The sequence below is a fragment of the Schistocerca serialis genome, chromosome 2 (assembly GCF_023864345.2).
Source record: "Schistocerca serialis cubense isolate TAMUIC-IGC-003099 chromosome 2, iqSchSeri2.2, whole genome shotgun sequence".
In the NCBI taxonomy this organism is placed as follows: domain Eukaryota; kingdom Metazoa; phylum Arthropoda; class Insecta; order Orthoptera; family Acrididae; genus Schistocerca; species Schistocerca serialis.
The window spans coordinates 632164593-632184734 of record NC_064639.1 but is presented as its reverse complement, the minus strand read 5'-3'; the positions used below and the strand labels follow the sequence as shown (position 1 = coordinate 632184734).

At 41.0% G+C, this 20142-nt stretch overlaps 1 protein-coding gene across 1 annotated transcript; it reads right to left on the bottom strand.

Annotated features, from left to right (window-relative positions):
• Positions 1-4584: 4584 nt before the first annotated feature.
• On the bottom strand, positions 4585-19258 carry LOC126457707 (uncharacterized). Its single transcript, XM_050094237.1, has 3 exons — positions 19114-19258; positions 14947-15171; positions 4585-5036 (listed from the first exon to the last, which is right to left on the bottom strand). The coding sequence occupies exons 1-3, from the start codon at positions 19139-19141 to the stop codon at positions 4975-4977; spliced, it is 315 nt and encodes a 104-aa protein (XP_049950194.1). The 5' UTR covers positions 19142-19258; the 3' UTR covers positions 4585-4974.
• Positions 19259-20142: the final 884 nt, after the last annotated feature.

The following is a 20142-nucleotide window of genomic DNA, read 5'->3' as shown; positions in this document are numbered from 1 at the left end:
AAGACTGGCCTCTGAAGTGTTACATGACAAACTGCTTTCATATCTCAACACATTAATTCAATACCCAGCAACCAAATGACCACTTCGACAAGTGCACTTTTCTGAATGGCATTTGCACCAAGTGGAAGATGATGGACATTTTATTAATCACGTGATATGGTCATTACTGATCGGAATACAGCCTACATGTCGCCTGTGAATGTGGCTTTCAGGCAGAAACCTATTGGCTATAGTCGTGGGAGTATTTCTTTTGGGCCCTTACGTATTGATGGACAAGTTAAATGTGCCCATCTATCGTACAACTTTTTAGAACACACTTCCTGACGAATTTGAAATTTTTCCACTTGGTGTTCGATGACAGGTACGATTTCAGCATAATGATGCACTGCTACACTTTGGAATGAATGTACATAACTACTTAAATGAAAGATTTCCAGGTGAATGTGCTGGTCAGGCAGATCCTATGTTCTAGGCTCCACATTCCCCGGATGTTAATCGAGTAGATTTTTACTAGTATGGACACTTACAGGAACACGTTTCTGGGTGTCGTAGGGTCGAACAAAGTAAGATCCAGGGAGTGGTGAAGAGTACGTTATTGCGAGATGGTCGCATTGAACGTTGCTCACGCGTGTACATACTGCCACTGTGAAGATAAGCCTGGATGTCAAATGTACTGAAGAGAGTTATTGTGTCTATCAAAATGTGCAGTCTAGTGTAGCCTGCCTATATTGTTTCCTCTTCCTGATTAATACAGACGACGTTACTGTATCCGCTAATCCTTTGTATTGGCTCTATTTGTTTCATGAACGAAACAAAGCGGTCGTTTGCATTTGTAAGAAGTTGAAGCAAGAAGAATTACAATCGCAATGGTCTTGCTTACCTGGAAAAGAACTTCCGAGGGAATTAGGGTCGTTATCATGCACTGTATCGTTTTAGCATGATTCACGAAGGTTTCCATCTCTGTCAGCGATCGTGTAGGATTCCTTTTGCCCTATCAAACGTAGTTTCTACTCTGTACTTGATGCTTGTCAGAAATTATAGCATATAATTATGGTCATTTTTAACTCCTCCCATTCGGAATTCTTTTTCTAGTGGCTTGTCCACCGGAGCTTTCCTTATACAGGTATGTTTGTATCACTGCGTGCTGTTGGCGTCATGAAGAACCCAGGAAATTTACATGGAGAATATAGACAGTGTTTTAATGAACAGATATACCAATAATTTCATAGTCAACATCTATAAGCAATTCACTTTTATCTCTAATACCTTATATATTTTGATGAAATATACTAATTCCCTCATTACTCGGATACCTAAGCTTTGTCAAAAGTGGTTACTTTGTTAGAGAGACTTCCCTTAAGTAGGAATACCTATCAGCTGACTTCAATCTAAAAAAGGTGCAGCTCTAACACCCACTACAACAGGAATTTTCCCATGAGTGATCCCACCAACCCCACCTATGTTGTCACCTATAAGCTTTGCTAACCTCCCCTTCCCATACCTGTTGAGGTGCAGGCCATGTCTAGTGAAACCCGTGCTGCTGATAGACTCCACCGACACCACTGAAATGTGACCCATGATTTCTGTCATCAGCGCACCCCCAAGTCTCATGTTATTACGCCTGAAGGTTGTATTAAGATGAGGCAGCTCGTGACGCAGAAACAGTTCCACAAAATGCACATTCTTGTTGCCAGTCTGAGTGGCATCTATGTCATACTCACCATCCCTATCAATACTATTACGTTAGGTTAGGTTAGGTTAGGTTAGGTTAGGTTAGCACCCACTATCACTACCTGATCCTCTTTAGTAAAATCCCTACATAACCCCCCTATGTTAACAGTCACCTGAGCCAATCCTGCATTAGGCTTCACAGTGCTGGTGGCCTGGTACTCACGCCCCAGCACTTCCTGCAACTGCTGGCCTACACCTCTGCCATGAGAACTACCTAACAGCAGAACCTTCTTCTTCCTCTTCGACTTTGCAACTGTTCTAGCCACCATAACTACTGAGGTCTGCTGCATACTTCCTACATCTACAGCTACTAGAGGTTCCTCTCCACTAGACTCTGGCAGTTGGTCATACCTATTGTAAACACCAATAGTAAAACTATCTGAAAATCTTCTTCTCCTAGCAGATCTCTTGCCAACAGCCAGCTCCCATTCCCCAACCCCCTTCTCCCTCCTCATCCTAACTAGCTCAACTGCACCTGAAGGGCACAGATCTTACGCTCCTGCTCCTCTATTAACTTACTCTTGCTACGTAACCTGCAGTTCCAGGAGAGGATCTCACCAGAATGCCCACTGGCTTCCCCACTGCATTCCCCCCAGTGAAAATACTGCGAACAAGTCTCACACCGCAATCCACTACTCACGAACCTACGGCAAAGCCCACACTTCTCACTCATGGTAAAATTTTTCTTTTCCTACGTTCCGCTACTACAATAAGAAGATGTTAAAAACCTGACTACAATAATTACAAACTTACTCTACAAGGGAAGTAACTACTATTATTAACAGTACTAATAAACAACAAATGTGAATATAACAAAAGACTAATACAGAAAGAGAATCAATGGTCTAATGACACACTAAGGGAGCTGAAAACAGTTCCCAAAAGGTTCTTCTGAAATTATTTCACCAGAAAACACTAAAAACACTTGTTGAAGACTACTAAAGTTCCTAAATAAACCACTATACACAAACAATTAATTAGTATGAAACTTCCTGGCACATTAAAACTGTGTGCTACCAACTGAGCTACCGAAGCACGACTCACGCCCTGTACTCACAGCTTTACTTCTGCCAGTATCTCGTCTAATACCTTCCAAACTTTACAGAAGCTCTTCTGCGAACCCTGCAGAACTAGCACTCCTGAAATAAAGAATACTGTGGAGACATGGCTTTGCCACAGCCTGGGGGATGTTTCCAGAATTGGTAAAGCACTTGTCCGCGAAAGGCAAAGGTCCCGAGTTCGAGTCTCGGTCGGGCGCACAGTTTAAATCTGCCAGGAAGTTACATATCAGCGCACACTCCGCTGCAGAGTGAAAATCTCATTCTGGAATTAATTAGTACTTAGCTATCGTTGCGCCGCTACAGCTGCAACTGGTCAGCGCGGAATGTAAACACAGGTAAGAGGTTACGTTGCTCGATGCGAAACACTCACAAATATCAGGTCACAACACAAGAAAAGCAGAGGTGAATGAAGAAACCACTAATAAGTCACTTACATAGTAAATATTATCACATAAACCGTTAAAACATGTATCTAAAACCTAAAAATATATAAAAAACTTAGAGAGCGATCTCACACGCAGTCACTCACTTATGACGTCACACCAAAGATATTCGGTGGAACAATGATCTACGTCAGAAACATTCATAAGTCAGTGTCTGTAAATCGAAAAATCACTTCAATCAATGAAATTAACAGTTACTGTGCAAAATGGTACCGCACTTGATAAGAAATAATATATTACTGATAAAGAGGCGTGCTAAAAGGTATGCTTCTGTACTTTGTATTGTGTTCAAAATACCAGTTGCTGTATTACATGCCATGCATATTACTTGGTCGACTTTTACGTTTCTCTGACGCAAGTTGCGGTCCTCTGCTGGTGTAGGTCCCCTAAACGCAGCGTGTAGAATGGTTGTGTGCAACATTGCTATGTCGGCGATTGAGAAGCAGAGTTCTATAATCCTTCATAAAGCTGAAAACACAAATTGATAGAGTTCTTCCAAACATGGAGCACGCTTTCTTTTAGCATGAGGATATCTGTAACAGTCTGACACCTTGGGCTCAATTAATCGTTCATCCTCCATACGATCCCGGGTTGGCACCATCCGATTTTAGTTTGGTTCCAGAGCTTGAAGAACCCTTTTAGTGATTTCACATTGACAGTGACGAAGCAGTGCAGGCAGAGGTAACATTGTGGCTCTTTTAACAAAGTCAGGCATTCGACAATGGCGGTATCAAGAAACTGGCCACTCTTTCGGAGAAATTTGTTCGTCGCTATGGTGATAATGATGAGATATAAGTATGTAGACTGGAGAATGAAGAAGAAAATTGATAATAAACTTTATTCTGTTTAAAAAGCTTTTAGATTTTTCACGTGTATAATTCGTAGGCATTGGTTTTTAGCACGCCTTGGTTTTTATGTTTCAGTCTAGAAGAGCCAGAGACTGAGACGGTACACGATCACTTTTTTTACAGCGATAATGCAAACTTGTATCATGGCGTTGTATTTCACAGATTTGTCTGCGTAACAGCTTGAAATAAAATTGTTTTGCTCACCCCCTTGGGCCTCCATATAGCACATCCAGAGAAGACACCATGTATTCTGTGCTGCAAGTATTTCACGCTTTATCGAGGAAAGACAAGGCCAAGCCACTGTGTCAGTCTCTGCTGTGTCCACCAGTGACATCGTTCCAGTCAACGTGTTAGGGCGGGTATTGGGTAATGGGATGGTACGAGGTTAGCATGAATGGATGAACTGCGTTTTGTATGATTAATGTAGAGTCGTAATTTGCCAATAATAATGTGAAGCTGCAGATAAGGAAATGTATTCAAAGACTGAATTGTAACAGGTGATGGCTTGAAAATACAGTTTTATTGCGTCATTATAAAACTATTACAAGGCCAACAGAAAGATAAAAAACAGGAAAGACCATGTTTTTAAACACAAGTTTTTGCTGTGAGTTTCTCGCCTAAATGTAATGCTGGTGTGATTTATTGCATGTCGTGAAGCAATATGGTGTGATTTATTGCATGTCGTGAAGCAATCAGAAACTGTGATGAAAGAGGATTAGTCGATTCCTCCAGTTCTTGTTGCTAGAAAAAGTGGTAAGTTCTGTCGCTCTTGGGATTTCTTGCTTTCTCTGAATATTGTAGATTCTTCAGTGAGCAGGCCAGCCATCTGGTCTTCAGTCACTCGCAGACGAGTCAGTCTCTTCAAGATGAGCCAGCAGGCTTGCAATACTCCTAGTTGTTGGGACAATCTGACAGGGTTGGTTTGCATAGACTCTTTGGTTTCACCACGTAAACTACAACAAACAGAAGGAAATATGTTTTATTAAAGTTAGAAACTATTAATAGAATTAAATACTATTTGATATTTACTACTGATAACAATGTGATAGGTTATCACTTTTTTTACATGGCACGAATTTCATTTTCAGCACTGTGGAAAGATTATGTTACGGTCGCATAACAGTGAGAATGTGAGAGATCTGTGGTAATAGATGCCCTAGAGAGAGTGTCGTTTCCACATGTACCAGTGATAGTTCGTGGGGATGTTGTATTGATTTAGCACCTCCTCGGAACAGTAACTACCTTCTTTTGTTCATGCGTTTTAAATAGATAGCCCTGTGTAAGCGGCTTCCTATTCATACTGGCATTATAGTAGACGGCTCTTTGGCACATGGACCACGCTAGTAAATATCAAGCTTGGTGCATTTAGAGAGAGTTAGGATGTCACTCGAACGAAACTCTGCAAGGAGGGTAAGGCTGCCCACGTGCGCGGGAGTCAATACGCCAGAAATCTATACTGTGATACGATAAATCTTCACCACCTCAGGGCCTCAGTTTCCCATACAGTGGCCGGCTGTGGTGGCCGAGAGGTTCTAGGCGCTACAGTCTAGAACCGCGTGACCGCTACGGTCGCAGGTTCGAATCCTGCCTCGGGCATGGATGTGTGTGATGTCCTTAGGTTAGTTAGGTTTAAGTAGTTCTAAGTTCTAGAGGACTGATGACCTCGGACGTTAAGTCCCATAGTGCTCAAAGCCATTTTCCCATACAGGAAACGGATTTGAAGAACCCATAATTTGGGAGTTGGGCAGTGGTGAGCGCCGCCCGTCCCCTATAGCAGTAACTCCTTGCCCCACGTGAACGATCTGATGTGGTCTTAAACCGCCCTGGAATGATCCAACGTGAAGCAGTGCGAAGCGGTTACTCTGTTCTACGCGCTCAGTGCAGCCACGATATTCTCCCGTCTGCACACTCGCCCACCCAGTCCAGTACATTCACTGTGGTCGAACGAAAAAAATTTGATGAGAAAGTTATTAATATTTCTGAAAAAAATTAGTTACTGAATGTATATGTACTTAAGGAGCATATATTATATTTGACATATGAAATACAGCGGTGTGTGTGTTTCTGTTTGTGTGTGTGTGTGTGTGTGTGTGTGTGTGTATGTGTGTGTGTGTGTGTGTGTGTGTGTGTGTGTGCACGTCTTGACTTTAAGACTCCTGATCGTTTTCGACCTTACGTAACCTGCAAATGATGGACACAGTTTTACATTTCAAATATTCGGTGGAGTTTTTGGGCCCTGTATTTGATTCAAAGTAATCGTGCGGGCCAAACGTGGGCCTCTGTGACTGCCATAGTTGATATCCCATGTATTTCTGTGCTGCAAGTCTAAACTCGATTGCTTCCCTCGGTGGCTCAGCCAGTAATGACAGGGTACCGGTGTGACGGTCTCGGCGATACCTAGCTGGGTGCTCGCTAGCGTCGCGAGTCATCAGTTGCCGTAACTTCTGAGCGTGCCTCAGCGACTACAGTTGTGATGAAATATGCACGTTGTATGTCACACAAGGCGGAGATCTCGCCTTAACTGCACGGCTTGCGAGATGGGTCCTAACCATAAATTTAAACAAAGTAAGAATAAGCAGTCTACAGGCGTGGTACGTTCCCATGAGTCAGACATGGCTGACATCGAAATAAGTGTCCAAGGAATAGAAAAGCAACTGGAATCACTCAACAGAGGAAAGTCCACTTCACCTGACGGGATACCAATTCGATTCTACACAGAGTACGCGAAAGAACTTGCCCCCCTTCTAACAGCCATGCACCGCAAGTCTCTAGAGGAACGGAAGGTTCCAAATGATTGGAAAAGAGCACAGGTAGTCCCAGTCTTCAAGAAGGGTCGTCGAGCAGATGCGCAAACTATAGACCTATATCTCTGACGTCGATCTGTTGTAGAATTTTAGATGTTTTTTGCTCGAGTATCATGTCGTTTTTGGAAACCCAGAATCTACTATGTAGGAATCAACATGGGTTCCGGAAACAGCGATCGTGTGAGACCCAACTCGCTTTATTTGCTCATGAGACCCAGAAAATATTAGATACAGGCTCCCAGGTAGATGCTATTTTTCTTGACTTCCGGAAGGCGTTCGATACAGTTCCGCACTGTCGCCTGATAAACAAAGTAAGAGCCTACGGAATATCAGACCAGCTGTGTGGCTGGATTGAAGAGTTTTTAGCAAACGGAACACAGCATGTTGTTATCAATGGAGAGACGTCTACAGACGTTAAAGTAACCTCTGGCGTGCCACAGGGGAGTGTTATGGGACCATTGCTTTTCACAACATATATGAATGACCTAGTAGATAGTGTCGGAAGTCCCATGCAGCTTTTCGCGGATGATGCTGTAGTATACAGAGAAGTTGCAGTATTAGAAAATTGTAGCGAAATGCAGGAAGATCTGCAGCGGATAGGCACTTCGTGTAGGGAGTGGCAACTGACCCTTAACATAGACAAATGTAATGTATTGCGAATACATAGAAAGAAGGATCCTTTATTGTATGATTATATGATAGCGGAACGAACACTGGTAGCAGTTACTTCTTTAAAATATCTGGGAGTATGCGTGGGGAACGATTTGAAGTGGAATGATCATATAAAATTAATTGTTGGTAAGGCGGGTACCAGGTTGAGATTCATTGGGAGAGTCCTTAGAAAATGTAGTCCATCAACAAAGGAGGTGGCTTTCAAAACACTCGTTCGACCTATACTTGAGTATTCCTCATCAGTGTGAGATCCGTACCAGATCGGGTTGACGGAGGAGATAGAGAAGATCCAAAGAAGTGCGGCGCGTTTCGTCACAGGGTTATTTGGTAACCGTGATAGCGTTACGGAGATGTTTAACAAACTCAAGTGGCAGACTCTGCAAGAGAGGCGCTCTGCATCGCGGTGTAGCTTCCTGTCCAGGTTTCGAGAGGGTGCGTTTCTGGATGAGGTATCGAATATATTGCTTCCCCCTACTTATACCTCCCGAGGAGATCACGAATGTAAAATTAGAGAGATTAGAGCGCGCACGGAGGCTTTCAGACGGTCGTTCTTCCCGCGAACCATACGCGACTGGAACAAGAAAGGGAGGTAATGACAGTGGCACGTAAAGTGCCCTCCGCCACACACCGTTGGGTGGCTTGCGGAGTATAATTGTAGATGTAGATGTAGATGAAAGCTGAGGCGAGGCAGTCGACCTCTAGAAAACTTGTCATAGGCGAGATCTTCAGCAGAAAGTCGGTATTTTGTCCTGATGGGCTGTATCGATCCATCGGTACTTGAGAAAATAACTTTGTTTTCCGTTTCTCAAGCTAGCAATTCTTAAAGTGGCTTGTTTGAGCAGAAGAGATAAAAATATCCAAATACGAAAGGTGATATAGATAGTGCTCCCAGTCGAGTATCTGGGAGAATATAACATAAAACATCAATAATACAGAAAATTTTTACAGTATTTGAAGACTGGTTTGCTAATTTGTGAGTGTTATGTGTACTTAAAGGTTTCAACAGTTTGGATGGTACACGTAAATCTGTTAATCGACAAAGAAAATTCTCGTCGACACTAAAATAGTTCACCAAGTGCCAAACACGACAAAGTACAGAACTTCGAGAACATCCACTACAGGTGGATCTGTACTTAAAAAATTGTTCATTCAATTACAAATGTGGTGGCATAGTGAGACACAATGACCACAGGCACAGAGAAATTGCAGAAAGAATGACTATTCTGCGAATGTACGCAATGTAAAGACGTAAGTTGACAGACTAAACAGTCACGTATGCGTTGACTTGGGGTACATAATCCGGGCATAGACTTGTGAAGCTGCAGAGAGGAAGAAGATGAGTTTTAAGTTGAATAAGGAAAGGAATACAGCCATCCATTCATATTCATGAATGAGAAATACGGAGAGTTTTCACTTTCTCGCATTGCCCTTCCTGAACAGAAGTTATTTTCTCTGTAGCTTCGGACACGTGCCTTTGGATCATATTCTTCAAATATAGGCTGTAACCAGAGGAAGTGTTTGATATCGCCATTAACAGCATAATGTCCACAATTATAATTTCAGGATTGCACCCATGGTCTACGTGTAGCGTCTTTCATTAATAGTCCAACATTTGTTGTTCCATGTTAGAATCGTCCTCACTGCTTAAATTTAAAATTACAGTAGCGGCCGAAGACTTCCGGCGTAAAGTCACCCTCACCCTGCCAACGGCTTTGTCAAAGAGAGCGGAAGTGCCAACAGAGCTTCAGATCTCTCTCTTTCCCCTGGAGTGGCAAACTGCCCCTACAAGGCGGAAGACTCATCAACGTTGAGTGGCATGATGATGGAGAAGACAATGGTAACCACTGCATTAAGAACAGATAATGCGTATCTGCAAGACATGTGGCCTGTAACTGAGAACGTGCCCTCATGACCTCTCCATTGGGAAAAGATTCCTAACAAGTACCGCGCTCAGATCTCTGGGAGGGGACTCCGAAACGAGCGGAGACCTTGACAAGTGATTGAAAAACGAAAGAAGGAATAACGTTCCACGAATCTGGACGTGGAATGGCAGAAGATTCAACGTGGTAGGGAAGCTAGAAACTCTGAAAACGGAAATGCTAAGGCGCGTTAATGGACAGTGGGCGTCACGGATGTGAAATTGGAAGAGGACATACGCTTTCTGATCAGATGAGTGTACAGTAATATGAAAAGATGCAGAAAATTGTATTACTGGATTAGAATTTATTATGAATGGGATGGTAGGACAATGAGTGAGTTACTGCGAACATTTCACTGATAGTGTTTCTCTCATCAGATTCGACAGCAAACCAACGCTGACAACAATAGTTTCGATATGCATGCTTCGTCGCAAGCAGATGAAGAGGTAGAGAAAGTATATCAGGTTTTAACTGGTAATTCAGTATGTAAAGGTATATGAAAATCTTGCAGTCATGGGGGATTGGAAAGTGGTTGTGCAGGAAGGCGTACAGGATAGGTTTACGGTTAAAAATGAGCTTCGTAGTAGGAACGAGACCGGAGAAAGATTAATATATTCTGCAATAGGTTTAATAACGTAAAGACTGTACAAGAATCACACAAGGAGAGGTTCAACTTTGAGAAGGCTGCGAGATACATGAAAACTTCAGTTAAATTAGGACATGATCAGGCAGATATTTGGAATTCAAATATTGGATTGTAAAGCGTAATAATGACGATGAGTTGGCTAAATTTGAAGAGACAGGTCAGGAAGAATCAGTGCACAAGTAAGTGACATACAGAAGTAGTAAGGAGTGAAGGGACACCTCTGAAGTTGTTTGAGGCTATAGATACAGCCATAATGAATAACTCACTAGGTAGTTCAGCTGAAGAGTAATGGACATCTCTGAAAGGGGCAGTCGCAAAATCTGAAGAGAGAAACTTAGGTAAAAGGAAGATAACTGCGAAGAAACAGTGGATAACAAAAGAAATACTTCCGCTGATCGACGAAAGAAAGAATTAAAAATCCGTTCAGTGAAATTGAGAAATACAAGTCACTTAGGAATGAGCCAAATAGAGTATGCAGGCAAGCTAAGGCAAAACGCCTCCACGAAAAAGGTGAAGAAATCAAAAAAAGTAAAGTTTGCCGGAACGATTGACTGAACTTTGACGGAAGGATTGACTCAACCTATAGAAAAGCAAAAACAACTTTCAGTGAAATAAAAGAAGCGCGGCAACAATACGAGTACAACAGGAATTCTACTGTTAAATGAAGAGGAGACAGAGGATAGATGGAAAGAGTACGCAGAGGGCATCTATGAGCAGGACGACTCACGTGATGACAGAACAGGAAAAGGAACAGAAGTCGATAGGGAAGGCTTAGGGGATAGAATATTAGAAATTATAATGGCCTTGGAAGACGTAAATCAGATGGGGCAGAAGGGATAGATAAAATTATATCAGAATCTAGTTGATGTGTACGAGTATTATAAGGAGACTGGTGATATACCATCAGACTTTCCGAAAAAAAAACTTCCGAACAGTTCCCAAGATTGTTAGAGTCGACAAGTGCTGCAATCGTCACTCAATCAGCATATAAGCTCATGCACTCAAGTAGCTGACAGGAATAATATACAGAAGAGTGTAAAAGTAGACTGAAGATATGTTAGATTACGTCAGTGTGCATTTAGGAAAGGTAAATATGACAGTTCTGAGATTGTGGTTGACAACAGAGGCAAGCTCGAAGAAAAATTAAGACATGTTCGTAGGGTTTGTCAACGTGGTAAAAGCGTTCGACATGTTAAACGCTGTAAGATGCATCAAATCCTGAGAAAGAAAGGGGTAAGCTACAAGGAAATATGGTAATATACAAGTACAAGAACAGTAAGAATGGAAGACGAGGAACAAAACTCTGTGATTGAAGAGGATGTAAGAGGAAGGATTAAACTTTCACCCCATCTGTTCAAGATGCAAAACGGAAATAAAAGGAAGGCTCATGTGTGGGAGTAAAATTTATGGTGACAGGATATAAATAATAAGATTACCTGACGACATTGCTATCCTCATTTAAAATGATGAAGAACAGGAACTGTTGACTGGAACCAACGATCTAATGAATGCAGAATATGGATTGACAGTAAGTCGCAGAGAGGCGAAAGTAAAAAGAAGTAGCAGAAAAGATAACAGTCGGAAACTTAACTGGCAATCACGATCGAGATGGCGTGAAGGAATTTTGCTAAACAGTCAGCAAAAAACACATGACGGACTAGAGAATGAGGACATAAGAAGGAGACTAGCGCTGATAAAAGGGTATTCTTGGCCAAAAATCTGCCAGTTTCAGGTGTTAGTTTAGGGAAGAAATTTCTGAGAAAGTACGTTTGGAGCACAGCATTCTGTAGCAGTGAGAGCTGGACTGTGAGAAAACCGGAACAGAAGGGAATATAAGCATTTATGATGTGGTGCTACTGAAGAATGTTGAAAATTAGGTGGTCTGATAAAGTAAGACATGAGGGGGTTCTCCCCAGAATATGCGAATAAAGGAATGTATGGGAAACACTGAAAAGAAAAACAACGGTATGATAGAACATCTGCTAAGACATCAGAGAATAACTCTTATGTTACTGGAGGGAGCTGTAGAAGGTTAAAAAGTGTAGGTGTAGACAAAGTTTGGGATACGTTCAGCAAATAACTGAGGACATAGGTTGAAAGTGCTACTCAGTGATGAAAAGTTGGACAAAGGAGAGAAAATGGTGGTGGACCACAACGAACCAGTCAGAAGACTGACGAGTCAAAAGAAATCCAGTTTAGTGCTCCATGTTCGTGGCTTATTTCTCAATTTTCTGTTCGTCATGAGGTCTCAGCTCGACACTATGTCTAAATGTTTGTAGAGAAACAATTTTATGGGCTATAATTCTTCATATTGTCTTTTTAACTGAACTGAAACATTTTTATTCTAGATTACTGTAGCAAATCAGTTACATTACTGAGTCAGCATTTGGTGATAAATGGAGACGTCTGGAACATGTCAGGGAAGTGAAAGCAAAGTGCCAGGAAGCACATAAAATCATAAAGTGCCTTAGTGCCTACAGTTCTCAAGTTCTGCAGCTTTACATTGCATTTCTTCGTTTCTGTCTTGGATACGACTGCCCTGTATATGGACTAGCAAGGCAGACATACATCAAGTTAGACGTTGTCCACAATGAGATATGAGATCGTCATTATGTATCTAAAGAACCAGCTTGATTTCTAACATACGCGACAAGGCTGAGGAACCATGCTCTCCACAAGTCCGCATTTTCTCATAGCGAGACATGCCGTGTAGATAACGGAAACATTACCATTGGATAAAGGAGTTAATTCACATTTTGATCGTCTGTGCAGAAACTGGCAGCACAAAAAAGTATTCGCGGTGCCTGAGTAAGAGGAGGCGTGTTCATTCGGCTCTTTTAAATACAAAGCTTTATTTGCCTTATTATAGTGTAGTCTACAGCGTTCACAATACACCTCTTCTGGGAGTGGCATACTGACTAACAACCTCCAATTTGAGCCCTTTAAATATGCCATCATCGTATTCCTCATCATGTCAGGTTGTGAACCGACCGGTACTCTGTCCGGACGTCATTGGATATCAGCAGTATTTTACAATCGGATGGCATATACTAATCGAAATCTTCGGTGTCTGTGTTAGCCTGCTGATCAGTTACAGACTCTGAGAAGTATACAAACAATGTTTCCGTAACTCCAATCCATTGCTCAGGTTACTATGTGTGAAAAGAACAAAATAACCAAAATGTTAATAGTTTGGAGAGAGAGTCATAGGTATTTAATGGTGAGCCCTCTCATCTTCATCTGCTCTTGAAGATTCCGATTTTACTAGAGTTTTAGGAATTATTCTCTGTATCTTGTGCCACTATTGCTCCGTACGATCCCTGTCGAAGTTAACTGACTGTGGTGATCTGAGGTGACCTGCTGTTTATTAGTCGACAGCAATATTATTGTTCATGACTCTATGAACCACTTGACAGTATACGCACAGCTGTGCTGAAATGCGTTTTCCTTAGCCATCCCTGTACTTGTTTACTGTAAGGTCACCGCCTCTTTCCGGTGGCGGCCACGGAAAGCCAAGTGCAATAATATCGTGGTTATGTTGTAACAAATTCACTACATATGTAAACTTCTTCGCTTGATTTGTATACATGTCCATCCTCATATTCATTACACTACGAGCACATCAGGAACGGTAAGACAGTGGTACAGCTCAATATGTGCTCATATCTGTTTGTCTACATCTGCCACTTGTTAGTTCAATAATATCTGTTCTACGAAGCTTTTACACAAATGATTACTAAGCAAGATTGTTGGTATTCTTATGACTGCTTAGGTCTCTAAATACTCGACACAACTTCGAAGGACACGTACACATGAATTAATTTTTCATTTTAAGTTACTTCTACAGGCGAGTCTATAAGCCATTAGAAGGATATACTTGCGCTTTTTGGCTTACGCATAACCTTTACTTTCGTGCTAATCAACGCATTACAGACACATTTTCTGACTCGATGGAAATCTCAACTAGTACTACGACTACGCTATTTTCCACTCCTTCTACCTCGATATTCTGGTCTGACATAATTAACTCGCTTTTCTGCTTTCACGCTTCACTGGCTCCCAAATACTATGTGTGGGTTGCTGCTCTTTATAAATGCCTCAAATACGGGGTAATTTTTTACAATGCTTGTGCGGTTGATTACTAATATGGCGTATCATCGCCTGTCTTAGGCACACAGGTTGGTGGCTAAATTTTGAACTTTTCCAATCTTGTATCCTATTTCTATTTTTTTCATGAACGTATAACGAGTATTGTTGATGTACACTAGTTCCTCTGTTGGCCTTCAACAAAGTACAATGAAAAGTATGCCTTGCCTATCATTTTACAATGCTTTACTGTATCTAGATCTAGGTAGAAAGCTAACACCGTATTTACTTCAAAATAAACCACGCGGTACTTGTGCTAACATGCGTCGCCCTTTAAAATATCTCTTTGCTAAATGTTGAGACTATAGCCTATGGAGAACTTCATGTCACGTTATACAACATAATCCAAACAAAAGAACTCAGTTTCTAAACTTTAGAAAGTTAAAAAATTCAGAAGATTTAAGAGTACAACATGTAAATGGAAAAAGAGAATTAAATATGTGCAGGAAATTGCTTGGAATAGTTTTGGTGAAGATTTCGATGAGTTTGCAATTTCGTTAAGTGCAGAATCTTGCATTATTCACGGGGAGGTAACAATATGCTGCTTCCCTAGATGGTTTGATGTAACTCATATTCTCACATTCACTTTGGAACAATTCACGAAATATTATACTAAACAGTCCGTGGTAATCTTGTCAATCATGAATAGAAAATCTTGTTATTTACAGTAACGTACCCTTCGGTAGCAGGTTGTAGCAAGAATACAGCTTCAGTGAATTAGCATACAAGTAGAACTTGTTGTCTGCCTGGACACAAATGGTATCCTCGTCTTCTTCCGCGTACGACGGCGCCGCCAGTCTTCTCACAGCCGGGAACGTGGCGGACGGCTCTTCCGCACCCTGGATGGTGGCATTGGTCGATTCTTCTGGTTGTCCGTGCACCACCGCAACTGCGACCAGTGCTGTAGAAAACGATGAACAGTATTACAGCTCGTAGCTTTGTCCACTGCCTGTTAGTGTAACTTCACCATCTAGCGCTCTGATACTACTGCCTGGTACTGCGACTCAGGCAGGTGCTAGCCTCACAATACCGAGATGCAATGGAACTCTGGTGACTCATGCCACAACTCAGCCACTTGCTAATGTATTTTCTCTGGATGTAAATGGTTCTCTATTGTCTCGTAGTCTCTAAGTTGTACATGAAATCCAATGTAGCTGATATTGGGGAAGCTATAGTAGGAGAATACCTCATATTTGTGACATTTATGTAGAATGTTTTAAGACGTACTGTACCAAAACAGGAGAATGTTTTCGGTACCTAAATGCAGATATAACTCAAGATATGGCTCTTAATCGAACAAAATAGATAATTGGAAAGATGATTTGAAAGGTACGACGTGGAAATGTCACATGGCCACTACAGGTCAGAATATACACTGTGTAAAAGAAAAAGTATTGCATATTTTGAGAGGCTGTAGTTCGGATAAAACTATGAGAGAAGTCCAGTTCAAATAGAATCTAAAATGCTTACCTTAAGAGCTTTGAGCAGTTGTTGAAACTGTAAACCGTATTCACAGTTCTGGGTAAGTGCACTTACATTACTTCTAACAGATCCAGTATGTATTGTGAACAGCTAATGAAAACCATTAACGTTGTAGTTTTTTTCTGCAATTTCCAGCATAATGGAAGCCTGTTATTACAGACGGTGAACAGCAAACACCATTTCGAGCACGTCCTTTAGCGGCGACTCACAAAATCAGGTCGTATGTAATACCCGATGTCTCATGTATTTTTCAGCTACCGCCTAAGTTTATAATCATTTCTTGTATCTGTATGTATTTATGAATTTTGTCATTAATTAGATTTTATCAAAAGGTAATATATGCTGAGTGAATAAATAAGGAATAAAAAATATTTATTGCATTAAATACGCTGGCAGTGTCAAGGGAATTATGTTGAACTATTACAAAGAATACACTTCATGGAAAGATAACGACGTTGGTGCGAGAGCATGCAGTCCTAGAACTAAGGGCAGAGATGAGTTGCGAAGCATCTCTTGTGTGGTACAGACGTGTGTGTTGGCTCGCAAATGCCAAACGGAAATTCTTGTGGAAATTGTGTTATAATACGTATGTGACAAGGCGAAATATAAGTAAGCCAGCACATATACGTACACAGAACACTATTACAAGAAAATGTTGGAATTAATGAAGACTGCTGTGTGCATATATTTTATTCAAGCTGCTCTCTCATCAAGAAGAGTCTACCGTCAGTAACGAATTTCGTAATAACCATTACATCGTGCCAGAAGCAACTCATCCCAAAGTAATATCTAGCAAGTAATTTGATTGCTCTGTGACAGGCATGCCAGTGTAATAGTAAATTTTTGGGACATTGTTCAATACAAACTTTACAGACTCAGGTCGTTAACCAGGAACAGCGTTCTGCCCTCAAACCATGGCTTCCCAGAAAGTAGTAAGTAAAAGAAGTAGTTAAAAGAAATTCGATTCAGTTAAAGTTACAACTGATTTTCAATAAAACAATCATTGTAATAAAAAATAGTTGTATCTGCATTTGTTCATACAGTGGTGCACAACCATGGTAAGGCAGAAAATCAGTTTAATCTACAAGTGATTCATATGCAACTTGTATTTTATTGACAAAAGTAAGCTGGTTATGTCACAGTCAAAGAAATTTTACAATTTTATGTTATGTTCAGTAAATGACATTACGTGCATACGTCAACGTAACATTAGGATTCGCATATAATAGTTGCCACAAATGACGGTTTCTGCGGCATCATTTGCAAAGCAACCGACAAAAAATATTTCCCTGTCCTAGGCAAGATTAAACATATTTTCAAACAGACAGCATTTTCATGAGTTACGTAATATAGCGTAATTTCTATGGAGTGTTGCTAGTCATTGCAAAATTGTAATTAACATTATTGCAGGCTAGATTGACGTCTTCAGTGTTCATGTCACACGTGTTCTCTACATTTAAGGTCACGAGAATGCATTTTATTTATTTGCCGCATTACTATTCTTGCCCAATTTTTGGGTGATTGGCTGTTTACCAAATTTATGTGACCATTCTATTCTGCAATCGAAATTCGTTCAGACAACACTGGCATACCACATTGCGGCTAACTACAGTAAAACTTTAATTATTCCAGGTCTTTTACATTTATATCGTTGCTGCACCCAGTAAACACTCGTGTGGTACACTCGTGTGGTAACGATCTGGTCGTAACTCTCTATACTGTATCGGTAAGCAGTGATATTCTGATTAGAAGCCTTGTTTCCATATACTATGGAAAAGTAGGTACATAAGTCACATAGAATATTTTTTTAGTCAAGGCACAATATGAGGATTATATGCTGCTATACAACAACAAAATAATGTGGTCTCATTTTTCTACTTATTAGTTTACTGCATTCTGTGGATGATTCGAGATAGCAACCAGCTTAAGTAGACTTGATGTGTTTCACAGTAGTGAAGAAGAACGAGTGATGATGCCTGTTAAGGTAGGCATCTCAAAGACCATGTGCAAAGGATTTTTTCTTGTTTTCGTGCTCAAATCATCTCTCAAAACAAGGACTACTTTCTTTTAACATGCTGTATATAAGTGATGTAGTGGTAATGATGGTAGCTCCATGAGATTTTGCGCAGTGACGCTGTAGCGATGCTGCAACGTCACAAGACTGTAGGGCATTTGAAATCTGCAGGGGATCGACAGTTGGTGGAGGTGTTGGAAGTTGACCTTGAAGTAACTGAGTATAATCCATTGCGCATAAAAACTTGAAGATATCCCCTACTGTTCAATTACACTGTTAGCGACTCATCACTGGAACCAGAACATACGTGGCAGTATCTTTCCGAAGCGGCCTGAAATGGAAATGACCCCAGGAAACCGGTTGCAGTGAAAGCGGTTGCTGTCTCAGATCTTAGGAAACCTCTCACGGCAATAAAATTCTTCCACGAAAGAATTTCCTTAGCGATACTCACTCAACAGTTTCGCGAGTTCTGCTCGTCCGTCTGGCGTCGAAAGCAAAGACAAAGAAAACAGAGAAGACATAAGGAAGAGCGGGGCGTTTAGCTAGTAAGTGCGAGAGCTTAAGAAGATACTGGAAAAACTTCACCTCCTTATCGTCAATCTGATAATTAGCAACTAAAACAAGATTACTACGATTATAACTAACTCAGTGATATAACAGGATGGGTTTCGTTTCCCTCACTGCCTTTACGTTACTCTTTTTAAGACTATATGGTATTTCGTCCATGAAGTGAATTTTTCTTTATGTGGAACGGACTTTCTCTAGAGTTATCGTTGGTGCAGACGAGTAACTACTCAGTATACAGTCGTTCGTTAATTCCTGTATTCAAAGCTCAGTCATTCCATTGGTTTGGTATCCTTCATCTCTCCTTAGCTTGTGTTGTCCTTTTCGCCTAGCAATCCTGTAAAATGCGGGATAGTTTGTTTCACGTTATTTTTATCTTCACGTGGCAATACTGGTCCACCCGTCTATTGCTCGTTACAATTCCTAGTTAGCTAGTCATGTGTATATAAGTACTAAGCTGTGACGCTTAACATTCGTAATCACTTGAGTCATACTCTCAGACGACTGAAATTGTTTATATAGACAACACGAACACTTTCGTCGAGTATCTATGCGCTAACACTGATCGAGACCACAAGCAAATGGAAAAATCTTCCTAGAACCATCTCAATACTCAAAACTGTTTCCCATTTTTATTACGTCGTTAATTGCGGCAGTGAAAAATTCTCCGCCGACAATAGAAATAGATTTTCATACGAATTACTACCTCAGGAATTATATAAAGGAAAGGTAAAAAAGAAAGTTAATCGTGAACGAAAATTTATAAATTCTACCAATACTTACCAACAACAAACAACAGAGCAGCCTTCATTGTACTCGTTAAGAAATACTACTGCTCTCGGTCTTAAATTTTCATTTATATATGTTTAAACACAAGATGACATCATTGAATGTTATCGAAACTTTCCTTTCTGTGATTGCAGCAACAAGTAGCAGATTGACTTTCCTTGTCCTTGTCAAGCTGCATTATCGTTCACTGTGTCATATTTATTGCCAACGCTATTGCAACAACCTTGTTAAGAGGACGGGTTATCATACTGCACCGTTCACTTCCTTCTCATTCGATGTAGCATCACGGGGTGGGCGCGCGGTCTGAGTCACCTTGTCAGGGTCCGTGCGGCTCCCCCCGTCGGAGGTTCGAGTCCTTCCTCGCGCAAGAGTGTGTATGTTGTCCATAGCGTAAGTTAGTTTTAGTAGTGTGTAGGCTTAGGGACCGGTGACCGCTGTAGGTCCTATAAGACCTTACCACAAATTTCATTCGATCTCATTGTAAAAAGACGAGTGCACTTCACTTCCTTCTCATTCGGCGTCGTTGTAGTAGAGCCGAGAAAACAAAAGGCGGATATCCTGGTAAGTTAACTGCCACGGCTCACCAACAGAGCTGAGTTGTCATGTCACACACATCTTAGGGATAGTATTTGTTAAATTTGTCGAACGAAAGAGAAAGTGCGAGTAAAAATGTGAGTTCCTTGAAATAGCTAATAACCTTCTTTAAAATTAGAACAACAATATTTAGACGCAGGCTCGAAATAAAGATTATTTTTATATCAAAAAAGCCTCTTATAAAGAAGTACGGCTCAAATCCTGATGCAAGGAGATCTGGTCATGCCATTGATAATTTCTACTACTCATTTTGCAATCCAAACAGCTTTTCATTTTAAAGGGAAAGTCTTGTACTTAGTGGAAGGTATCATTTTGTTTGTGACGGGAATGAAACAGACGCTTTATCGAAGCTATGCGAGGCATGGAAGTCGCGACGACTACTTGCTTGGGCTAAGTCCAACTACACAATCAAACACGAAACTGCAAATA